Source organism: Podarcis filfolensis (genome assembly GCF_964270895.1).
Source record: "Podarcis filfolensis genome assembly, chromosome: 1".
Taxonomy (NCBI): Eukaryota; Metazoa; Chordata; class Lepidosauria; order Squamata; family Lacertidae; genus Podarcis; species Podarcis filfolensis.
The window spans coordinates 86,089,191-86,101,431 of NC_139604.1; the positions used below are offsets into that span (position 1 = coordinate 86,089,191).

The window sequence follows — 12,241 nt, forward strand, 5'->3', positions numbered from 1 at the left end:
ATTTTCCCTATGGGCTTGCTTCGCAAGACGAAAACGTCTTGCGAGTTTGTTTCCTTTTTTCTTAAAGCCGCTTGAAGAGGTGCAGTTGCGACAGACCGTGCTTTGCAAGACGAAAAACCGCGCAAGACTAAAAGACTCGCGGAACGAATTAATTTCGTCTTGCGAGGCACCACTGTACCTACTCTGTGATTTCTGATAATTTCTGCCTCATTTTAGGCAGCTTTTTGGAATTGATATTAACACATGGAATGCCTTTCTTTTTAGCATCCTTTCCCCCCAGAAGGCTTGCAAATGCTGCATTTAGGAATAATAATGATTAATATGATTCCAGGTGTTTTTATGGACAATCTTCTTCCTGTCTTTCAGAAAAGCTATTGCCAAGTCTGGTCTCCAGCACCTGGTTGCCCAGCCAACCCCCCCACTAGCCCTGAGAAGCGATTCAGACAGGGAGATCCGCAGTACTGTCGACTGGAGCGTAAGTGCTACCTTCTCCCCTTGTGGCGGGGGGGGGGCGTACAGGGAAAGATAATGAATGGGTTCTTTCCCATTGGCTTGGCTGCATAAGTTTTGCCCAGTGCAAATCCACACACAGGTGGCTTTCTGGAGCAAGGGTATCATTGGCCAGGGTGTAGTCTGAAGTCATTTGATACATCAGCCTTACTGAAGCCAAGCAGGTCTGGTCAGTGCCTGTATGGGAAATGGCACGGAACCCTATAAGTATCACCTTGAGTTCCATGGGAGAAAGACAGGAAACAAGTAGTGCATTTCTCTGGAGTGATGGTACCTGAGTTTCCACAGGATGGTTCCTGTAGCTCTGGTTGTGCTCTGCATTACAGCAATCAACTGGCAGCATGGGAAGCTGCCATGTGGGTGAACTCAAAGCTAACCTGTGAAGGTCAAATGGGAGCCATGTGTTGAAATCTGTTTATTTCCTGCCACCTTGGCAAGTCCCCTCCTGTCCCCATATCTATACCTGAAAGTATTTGGCCATTCTGTGCTTCCCATTCTGTGCATTCCCATTGATCAGAGCCATTGGTATGTCGTGCTTGTAAGGTAAAGGTAAAGGGACCCCTGACCATTAGGTCCAGTCGTGACCGACTCTGGGGTTGCGGCATTCATCTCGCTTTATTGGCCGAGGGAGCCGGCGTACAGCTTCCGGGTCATGTGGCCAGCATGACTAAGCCGCTTCTGGCGACCTGAGCAGCGCACGGAAACGCCGTTTACCTTCCCGCCGGAGCGGTACCTATTTATCTACTTGCACTTTGATGTGCCTTTGAACTGCTAGGTTGGCAGGAGCAGGGACCGAGCAACGGGAGCTCACCCTGTTGCGGGGATTCGAACCACCGACCTTCTGATTGGCAAGTCCTAGGCTCTGTGGTTTAACCCACAGCGCCACCCCTGTCTCATGTCGTGCTTGTAGGCTGAACCAAATCCTTTCCTTGTGCCTGCTTCAGGTCAGTGGCAAATAACTGGTGGGCACAGGGAAGCAGAATGTGCAACAGGATGATGCTGAGGCATGTGTATGGCGGTGGAGTATTGCCAGAAAGAAGCTTCTGTTAAAGCAATGTGTAGTTTTGACTCAGTTCACCTGTGGGGCTGAAGTGGGGAGGCAAGTTAGTTCCCCTGAAGCTAATGACCGGATGGAATTGTGGCTAGGTTCTGAACTGAGTGTGACCCTGCAGCAGTACTGTGGAATGACAACACATTACTTCTGTCTTTCAGGAGGCTGCAGTTTACGGGGAGCACATTTGGTTTGAAACCAATGTCTCTGGGGACTTCTGCTATGTGGGGGAACAAAACTGTGTTGCAAAAATGCTGGTAAGTCTTGGCAAGAGGATGCCCCTAACTGGTCAACTTGATTTTTGTGTGAGTCTGCACCACCATCTAGTGGAGGAAACAAAAAAATGCCTTAAACTGCACATCCCAGAACACCATCAAGCAGAGGTTACAAGAGCAAATATTTTTCTTTGGGGAAAATGAGGGTGGTGTACGGGGGGGGGGGGGGGGGGAGTGGCCCTTCACATCACTTCTATTTGTGCAGTGGGTATTGGCACCTGGTGATTTTTAAAGGATACTTAGCATGAACTTAGTATGAACATGAGAAACCTTTCTGCTTGTTGTTTTGAATTGCAGTGTGTGTGTGTGTGTGTGTGTGTGTGTGTGTGTGTGTGTAGTGTTATTAGCTGCACAGAGAGAACCTGCACATTTACAGCGTATTTCTACAAAAATGTCTAAGTAAAAGTGGGGCAATGTATTGGTGGTGGAGCATGAGCTTTTTGTGCAGAAGGTCCTTGGCGGCTCCATTTAAAAGGGTCTCAGAGAACGGCTTCCAGTCAGGCAACAGCCTCTGGGTCAAACTAGATGTGATATTTGCTGCATAGGTTGTTCTTTTGTAGCTCTTAAAAAAAACCAAAACCTGAAGGTAGAGGGCCTGAACTGGATTGGCACCACCAAGCAGGGCTTAAACTCTTTGCTCATGGAAAGGTCCCGATCAAAATTATTTCTGCTGCCTCCCCACACCCTGCCCATATCTTCTTTTAACAATTTGAGGGAAAGCAGTGCAAGGGCAAACTAGTCATGTTGTGCAAAGCAGCTCCATGTGTTATAGAGAACGATGGTTCAGCGGCAGAGTACATGCTTTGTGTCCTTAGGGTGGTAATTCAACTAAGTTTTACTGGGAGTAGATCCATTGAAATTCATGAATATGAATAAGTGGGTTGATTCTGGGTAAAACCTAGTTGAATACCGCCCATAAGGACCCAGACTCATTTCCCCCAGCATCACTCGCTAGAAAAGATTGGAGGTAGCAACGATGCCTGGGGCCTTGAATGAATTGCCACTCTTAATAGCGGGCTAGATGGGCAGGAGGGTGACCAAGATGATCAAGGGTCTGAAAACCAAGCCTTGTGAGGAACAGTTGAGGGAGTTGGGTATGTTTAACCTGGAACAGAGGAGATGGAGAGGAGGTTTGGTAGCCATCTTCAAATATCTGAAGGGCTGTCACATGGAAGATGGAGCAAGCTTGTTTTCTCCTGATCTGGAGGGTAGGACCCAAACCAGTGGATTCGAGTTACAAGAAAGGAGATTCCAACTAAACATCAGGAAGAACTATTTGGCAGTAAGACGCTCACAAGAGGTGGTGGACACTCCTTCATTAAGCAGAGGTCATGGATGCTTTAGTTGATATTCCTGCACTGCAGGGGGTTGGACGAGGGACCCTTCCAACTCTACACTTCTGTTATTCTGTGATGATAAGTTGGTAATTCTGCCGAATGTCCACACACTCCTTATCTCTGCATACTTGTTGTTCAGCATTTGGTGACCTTCCTTGCCCTCCCAACTTTTTTTTTTTAAAGTAGCAAATTCTACAAACTGCCCTAAATGAGTTTTATTCATTCTAGCCACTGTATCTTACTAGTATTAGAATTCAGGATTTTCCTCCCTCTTTTGTACTGTGCGCCTGTATCTTTTTTGGCTGCCTCAAAAGGGTGAGTCACACTGAAAAAGCTTTCCAGGAAGATTTAAAAATAAAGAAAAGCAGGCGGAAATGCAATCACAAGCTTTATGTTTATCTTGTAGAGCTGGAAGAAACTTCCTTGATGCAAATTCATCTAAATTAGCTTGTAATTCTCCCCCTGATTGCATGGTGTTTTTATGTTTTTAATTTATAAGGCTTTTGGGGGAAAATGAGAATCCACCTCAAGTATACAGAACGATAGAAATAAATACATATTTCCAGCTATCCCTTTGATGGCACCCTTTGCTTTGCGGGTAGGGGGCTGTGATCAGTTGGTCAATATATTTCAGTGCCTGGATTCCATTTGCTTCATTAAGGCCAACAAAAGTGGGAGGTAATGCACTCCATGCACAATCCATTCCATCTCCATCCTCTCCCCTGGTGCATATATTGGGATGGAAGGACGAAAAGGAAGCCATTACCTGCAGCATTCTTACCCTACACTTGTTTGTTCCATATGGTTTCTTATCTGCACAAACAGTTATTTGAGTGTTGAGCTTGTTGCAGGCTTGCCAGTCACTCGCAAATGATGTAAACTTCTTGTCTTCCTTGTCTTCCTTGTCTTGCAGCAAAAACCTCTCTCCAAGCGCAAGTGTGCTGCCTGCAAGATTGTAGTCCACACACCCTGCATAGAACAGCTAGAGAAAGTGAGTAAAATCTAGTTAAGCTCTTGGGCTGTGCTTGGAGAGATGGGATATCAACCTCCTTTTTAAAAAAGGAACGTTCCTGCCGGATCCAATTTCCATGAACGCTTATATGCCTGCTAGGAGAAATTCCTAAGACCCAAGCTCCCTCTGTCATATTTTGTTCCTTCTTGACTCTGCAGGCAAATAACTTTTGCATTTAGAGATGCCAAAGCCGATAGCTTTGCATCCAGTTGGCCTTGGGTTCAGTCTCTGGTATCTCCACTTAAATGATTTCAAGCAGCAGGGCTGGGAAATGCCTCTGTGAGAGGCCTTGCAGGGCTGCTGCCAGTTAGAATAGATAGTATTGAGCTAGATGAATTGATGGCTTGACTCAATATAAAGTAATCTCATATGTGCATGTGCTCAATTATTCATTGAGAGGACTGAGTGGGAGGAAAGAGGGAATGGCAAATAATGTATTCCTCACAGGACAGAAATGTTCCACATTTTATGTTTTGTTTTTTTTTTAAAAAAAAGCTTTCCACCCATCTTTCTGTTAAATCCACAGATAAATTTCCGATGCAAGCCTTCCTTCAGGGAATCTGGATCAAGAAATGTCCGAGAGGTAAGAGCTTTGTGGACTGTTTATTGATCTGTAGCACAAGGAAATTGTGTGCATGCACCCTTTGATGCAGGTGGCTGTGAAATATTTGGCCTCATTCGGTTCTGAGGTAACAAACTGCCCATAGCCAGGTTTAAAGTTTTATACCTCCCTGAACTTGAGGTGCTAACATGTGCCTGAGCAGTAAAAGACACACTATGGCCCATCCCTCCTGAGCATTTCTTTTGATAATCTGCACATTGAGGTACAACAATGAGATGCCACCCGTTATTGATACATTATAGTAATGAGTGGAGTTTTCTAATCTAAGGAAAGAGTGGACTAATTTACCAGTTAGTACAGAGGTAGCCAGTGTTATGCCATTCAGATGCTGTTGAGCTACAACTCCCATCAGCACCAACCAGTATGACTAATGATCAGGGGTAATGGGAGTTGTAGTCCAAAAACACCATTGACTACTCCTAAGCTACTAGTGATAACCTCTGAAGGGACTGGTGCATGCTGGGGAGTGCGTGGCTAGTCACTGCATACTTCCACCACTTAGTTCTGTCCCTAGAGGAAGAGAACTCTCCATGGTGCTGAAAGGTAGAGGGCTGGGCCAGTGAGTATCCATACTGGCAAACCCATCAGGCAGCGTCCATACTTGAAGTGAGATTTTAACACATCCACATGCTTACAGCTTCATAGAGAAAACTTGAACCTGTGTTTCACCTGAACAGACTTTTGCACCAGCTCTCAAACTGGATATAGACCTAAAGGAATCTTCCTTCGAACATATTTTTAAAGAGCCAAGCAATTTTAACATACAGACATAGCATTCCCAGTGGTGGAAGGTGTACAGTCGTACCTTGGACCCTGAACGCCTTGTGAGTTGAACGTTTTGGCTCCTGAATGTCACAAACCCAGAAGTGAGTGTTCTGGTTTGCAAACGCTCTTTGGAACCCAAACATCCGATGCGGCTTCCGCAGCTTCTGATTGGCTGCAGGAGCTTTGGTTTCCGAACATTTTGGAATTCGAATGGACTTCCGGAACGGATTCCGTTTGACTTCCGAGATACCACTGTAACTGTCATTCTTAGTAACCAAGTCACTATGGTAACCCTTAGGTTTTATCCTGACTTGTTTTTTGGTGTGTTTTCTCTTGGCTTGGTGGGATTAGAAGTGCAGCCTGTCTTTGAGTCTCACCTTTCTGACTCCTAATAGGATCATTATTATAGTGAATCTGGTGAATATCTGAGTAATCAAGAAATGTTAAGAAGATTATACAGGAAAAGACGTAAAAATAAATACCTGGTCACATTTTCCTGAGTTGCAGTGCTTGCAGCTTTCTCTTTCAACAGAGACTAGGAAAAAAAGTAAATTCTGGTCTTTGCTGAATACTTGCACAAATTTATTTATGTATGTATTGCATTTATATCCTACCACATGGCCTTTATAAAATGGCTCTTGGGGCAGCTTACAGTTAAGAATAGAGCAATAGTTAGTAGTAAAACATTAACAACCATAAAAATATATAAACAATTAAACATTTACAGGGAATAAAAAAATAACAAGTTATCATAAAATTGGCATCTGTTTCTGCCTCTGAACACCAGCTGAATTAAAATGCCTTTAGCTAATTTCTGAGAGACAAAGATAGCCAGGAAGGCCTTTTCTTCTTCTTCTTCTTCTTTTTTGCAATGGGGCGGTGTGGTGGGGAAGAGTAAGAAATCCAATAAGGGAGAGGGCACTTAATTGCAGAGAAAGCCCTGCTCTTTGCCCCTGTCCATTGATTTCAGTCAATGAGAGAAGTCTTATTGCATGGGATTGCTGAAAATCATCCTGTGAGCCACCTTCAAAGCTACAGACTGCATCCCACAGAACTTTATTTTTGACATAACCATGAAATGAGCAGCTATCTCATGTTGTGGCTAAGTTAAGGTAATTTCACTAAACGACCTGTACTCATTTGACTTCTAACAATTTAAGAAATTTGAAGCCGTGAGGATCCATGTTGTTAAATGGGACCAGGAATTTGTTCCTTTTGCCACTAAGCACAGCCTTGCCTGTTACTCCTGTGTATTTAACCTCATTTCAGAAAGAAAAGCTACATATAGCATAATCTCTCTGTGTTGCAACATGGATTGCTTGCTCATAGCCTTGAGGTATTACTCGCGGCAAATATGTAGATGGTAGACTATTCTTGTATTCAATGCCATGAAATACCATTTTGAATAGTTTTGGTTTGGTGCATCTTAAAAAGAAAGTACTTGTTTCATCTTCAGTAATGGGCGCTGAATACTTTCCTTTGGAAGTGCTCTGCATTTGTCCTTGTTTGGCTCTGAGGCATACTTTCTGAGTTTGAGGGGGTTCTGAAGGAGGGGAAGGTGAAGCTGGCTTACTCTGTTTTGGATTGTCAAGGCAGCATTGGAGGCCTCGGCTTCTAAGCATCCCAGCCTAGATGTGTGCTCAGGGGACGGTATATGTGTCTCTCCCATTTCCTCGTCCTTTAAATTGTTCACATGTTTCTCCACAGCCTACAGTTGTGCGGCATCATTGGGTACACCGGAGACGTCAGGAAGGGAAATGTCGACAGTGTGGAAAGGTGAGGGGAAAACCTGTGCGGATATAGCTTGAAGGGTACAATGAAGCTGGAAATGGGATCTGCAAAAAAGCCTTTTCAGATCAAGATTCTTACGCAACTTGAGCTTATATCAGGCGGTTCAGTTGCTGGGAAGCAATACTGAATTTTTGTTTTCTGACACTGCTTCACATCTTTCTGAGGCCTCTTCAGTATCACCTCTGTTTCCATCTGAAGGCATGTTTATTCTTTTGAGAGAACTTGAGTCTTCTGCACAATATGTTTTGAATTGCCTGGCTTTAAAATATATATATATGTAGAATTTTACTGTTGTATGCAGCCTTGTGATTCTCAAATGATGGATGGTTTAGAAATAAATTGCTATCATTGTTGGCATCTGTTTGTCTTGAGAGACAATAGAGTGTGCCTCGGGGGTGAAGTCAGACCACTGCCTGAGGAGCACCAAATGTATTTGACCCCAGCTTGCTGGAAGGAGGCATACAAGGCACCATTCAACAGTCTTAGGGACTCTAATCTGGATTTGTGTAGAGTTTACTCCTTAGCGTTTTCTTCTCCCAAAGATATTCTGCAAGGCACTGAGGGTTCAGAGTTTTCTTTCTCCAAACAACAACAACAACATGTTATAATTGTTATATAATTATGTAATCACATTAACAACAGCAACACCCCTGTGTCATAACTGAGATTCGGCAACAACCACCCCTGTGTCATAACTGAGATTCATGGCAAGCTTCTCACTCACAGACCATTTTCAGAAACATAGGGGGAACACCCACCCAAAGTTGTTGAGCTCACCTCTCCGTGCCCCACCGATCACTGTTCCACCCACAGCCTCTGTCGTGCAGTCCGAAGCGCCATGCCGCCATGCTACAGAGATGCCGGAACGCACCAAAGAGGTGCCGGAACTCACTGGGGGGAAAGCCCTGACTGTAGGAGGGGAAATACACTTCCTTTTGGTCCTATAAAGACTAGCACATTGGGACAAGAGTTATGTGTCTCATGAAGGATATTTGTCCACAATATATTCTTTCTTTCTTTTAAAAAAAATAAATTTATTTATTTGGTTTTTCAAATTAAAGTTTTACAATCACATATCCAGCATACAACATAAAAGCAAGATTCCAAAGAATCTCCTGGACTTCCCTCCTCTCCTTTATGGGTCCTATTGCTAGTCATTTCCTCCTGCATCTTTTATAATAATCCAAACCCTTTACATCTCCATTATATCCAAAATTCACAATTAAACTACAAGTGTTATTCCAATCCTACTAATGATTTTAACTGATTACAATGGTTTTTAAGATCAATTATAAATTCCCCCCATTCCTTATTAAAATTTTGGTCTTCCTGATTTCTGATTCTTCTGGTCATTTCTGCCATTTCGGCATAATGCATCAACTTAATCTGCCATTCTTCTCTGGTCGGGACTTTATCTCCTTTCCATCTCTGAGTCAATAACATCCACACAGCCGTGGTCACATACGTAAATAGTCTTTTCTGCTCCAATGTCCACAATATATTCACATCGCGTTACATTTATTTGTTTCTAAGTTGCTACAGGACTCTTTGTTGTTGTAAATTCATGGACCACGGGTTTATTGCTATGATATAAAAAGAAACTTGAAGTGACGTGCAACTTTCTCTTTATTTTCCTGTCTCCCTGTGCAGGGTTTCCAGCAAAAATTCGCCTTTCACAGCAAGGAGATTGTAGCCATCAGCTGTTCCTGGTGTAAGCAAGCAGTGAGTGCAGCATGTATCTGTTTGCTAAATTGCCCTCCCTTTCTAAACACAAACACCTCTGCCTCCTTTGCCTCCCTCGCCCCAGAGTTTGGAAGTACTAGTCTTCTTCTTGTTTAGTTTTTTTTAAAAAAAAAAGTAAGAGGAGCATTAAAAATGGTGATCCTGCCCCCTGCAATCTGAAGTGGTACAGCCCATTCCTTATCACTTTACCCCCTGATTGCTACATCATTCTGCTGCGTGGGTAGACATGGCCAGAGTTTGGAACAGACACACTGAAGACTGTGATTGTCCTGGACAGTTCTGTAGACACTAACTGGCTCTCTCCTTTTCATTTCCTTTCAGTATCACAGTAAAGTTTCATGCTTCATGCTGCAGCACATTGAGGAGCCCTGCTCACTAGGGGCACATGCCGCTGTTGTCATCCCCCCCACTTGGATCCTACGGGTCCGGCATCCCCAAGTAGGTTGCCCCCTTGGGTTTCTTTTCCGTTTAAAACAGGGGCCTCATTTAAACCAGCTCCTCGTTTACATTGCTTCTTCTTTTCCCTCATCTCCAGAACCCGCTAAAGTCAAGTAAGAAGAAAAAGAGGACATCGTTCAGGAGGAAATCCAGCAAGAAGGGTCCTGAGGTCAGAGAACAACTAGGATAGGGAAAGACTGAGAACTAAGATGCAAACTGAAGAGGTGGTGTGCTGAGAGATCAATGGCAAAAATACCAGGCAATAGACTAGTGTTTGGGTTTTTCCTCCAGTGTTTTACTTACGAATGTTTTTAGCATGCTAGGGGAAGTGGAACACTTAAAAAATAATCATCTGTGCTCTCATAAACAATTGCTTGGTTAATTTACAAATAGCAAACGTTCTAACTAACATATCAGAATAGAGGAGGTATTTTGATTTTCCTCAATTTCAAGAAAAACAGTGAAATTGCATGGAATCTCCCAAATGGAATCTCTGAAAGGGCAGAACTGCATCCTCTGTTCAAAAATTAAGAAGAACTGAACAAAATGTAATAATATAAATACTTGCATTATAAACCAATAATTGTATATAGAAAATCCATTTTTATTTTAAAGGTGGCATAACAAACATAAGGATTAAATGCTGTAACTAAATGTATATAACCACACAAAAATGGAGAAACCCACCTCTTATACTGTTGATCAATCATGCAAGATAAAAACAGTTATGATGAATTCTCTGATATAATCTGTGATGAATTTTAGAAGTCATAGTTTGTCTTTGAATGATTTTATCTTGGCTTAATAAGCAAACGTATGTATGAGCATTTTGATTGCTCAAGCATCCTCTGTGCAGCACACTTCAGCAACACGAGGAAGTTTCCAGTTAAGCGGAATTTCCCTTTTTGTCCAAACTGGGAGGTCATGATTGCTACCTTGGGAAACTCTGGCTGACTGAAAGTTTCAACATTTCATTGTGCTGCTCTGCAAAGGGAGGAGGAAAGGGGTCAGCCATAGAATTCTAGTCTATTTCTGCTGGGAATACGGTTCAGTAACACATTCAGTTGCTTTTCCAAAGGTAAGGACCCTGGGATTTTTTTTTGTTTAATATTTTTATTAATTTTCACACCAAAAAAAAATACTTTTAAGAATAAGAAAGAGCATAAAATAAAACATTTAAAACAACTATATATACAATCCGTATTGAATCCACAGTATGGGATTACTTGAATCCCCTGACTTCCCTCCACCGCCTCCCTTGGCTCCTTTATAATATAACTCTGGGATTGATGAGAGTTGGACCTAAACTCTGATCAACCCTAGCCAGGGATGATAGGAGTTGTGGTTCAGAAACATCTGGAGGGCCACAGATTCCCCATTTCTGTCATAGAATTACTAGTCTCCGGTGATCACTAATAATGTACAGTTTAGTTGCATAGTTACCAGCTGTCAGTTTACTAAGGGTTCTGTGTGCATATGCCTTTCAAGTAAACAGGGTGGCTCTTGACTCGTTAACAGAGAGACACTGCAGCAAATGGAGGACCATGCAATACATTTTAAATCATTAAGGTTAAGTCACTGAATTTAAGTATTGCTTTTGAACGGAGGAGAACCTAGTTAATGCTGCTTTGATACCACATTGTCAATAAATCCTAAGTATTGCTAACTGATCATGTGGAATTAAAGGCTTGGGGAGCTTTTGCTTCCCTACCTGAGCAGTTAGTGGCAGTCCAAAAGTAGACAGCTTGTTTCTCAGGATGGTGGGGATTGAAGCCCAAAAGGCTGAAAACAACTTTGTATTTTTGTAATGAAACCTAGAAGGCTGGCAACCGATGGTTGAAGCTTCCAGTGGCCCAACTTTCCCCATTATATTTATGTTTGTTTCCAGAGACCTTGACCAGAAATGAACATTGAGCTCCAACTTCTGCCAAAGCCAAAATACATCCCTGCTTATATTTGCCCATGAAGAAGAGATCATGCATATTTGTCCAGTTTTACGCAACTTGTACTAACAGAGTAATGTAGACTTTAATGGTGATAGTAACTGGGGTCCTACAAAAACAAACAATTTGAGCTCCCTGGGCATAAGCTTTTATTTCACCATAATCTGGGTCATTATCCTTAATCATTACTAATGTTATTTTTGCAGGAAGGGCGATGGAAACCCTTTGTCATCAAACCTGTCCCAGCACCTCTCATGAAGCCACTGCTTGTGTTTGTGAACCCCAAAAGTGGTGGGAATCAGGTAAGTGTATTTTTCAAGCATTTTATTCCATTGGTTGCAGACCATATGCTGACACATCTTTATTTTAGCCCCAGTCCTCCTTCAGTTTGTTTCCTAATTTCCTGACTCTCTTCTTTCTCCATAATTTTTAGGGAACAAAAATAATCCAGTCATTTATGTGGTACCTCAACCCTCGACAAGTTTTTGATCTCAGCCAGGGAGGCCCCAAAGAAGCGTGAGTATCTGTCTGAATGAGTCTTAAGCCCCATCCCAGTAGAGAGGCCTTTTCTAAAAGACACAGGACTGAAATTCCCGGCAAAGTCTCCACATATTCTGTTTTTGTATGTGTGTGTTTACATTTGCATCCTGTCTTTCTTACAAGGAGCAGAGAGTGGCACTTTAGTATCAGAAGAGTGGGAACACCTGATGTTCTGTCATTTTTCAAGCTGGATGACCCATGCAATCTAAGCTAC

General features: G+C 42.8%; 1 protein-coding gene across 14 annotated transcripts in view; it reads left to right on the plus strand.

The window, feature by feature from the left end:
- DGKZ (diacylglycerol kinase zeta) overlaps window positions 1-12,241 on the plus strand; it is a 135,877-nt gene that overhangs the window by 91,607 nt on the left and 32,029 nt on the right. For all 14 annotated transcript variants that reach the window (XM_083601403.1, XM_083601401.1, XM_083601407.1 and 11 more), the window contains 10 exons: window positions 367-475; window positions 1,723-1,818; window positions 4,087-4,164; window positions 4,712-4,768; window positions 7,280-7,348; window positions 9,014-9,085; window positions 9,428-9,544; window positions 9,642-9,713; window positions 11,694-11,789; window positions 11,921-12,003. In XM_083601403.1, coding sequence (XP_083457529.1) covers window positions 367-475; window positions 1,723-1,818; window positions 4,087-4,164; window positions 4,712-4,768; window positions 7,280-7,348; window positions 9,014-9,085; window positions 9,428-9,544; window positions 9,642-9,713; window positions 11,694-11,789; window positions 11,921-12,003 — 849 coding nt within the window. The remainder of the gene's footprint in view (window positions 1-366; window positions 476-1,722; window positions 1,819-4,086; window positions 4,165-4,711; window positions 4,769-7,279; window positions 7,349-9,013; window positions 9,086-9,427; window positions 9,545-9,641; window positions 9,714-11,693; window positions 11,790-11,920; window positions 12,004-12,241) is intronic.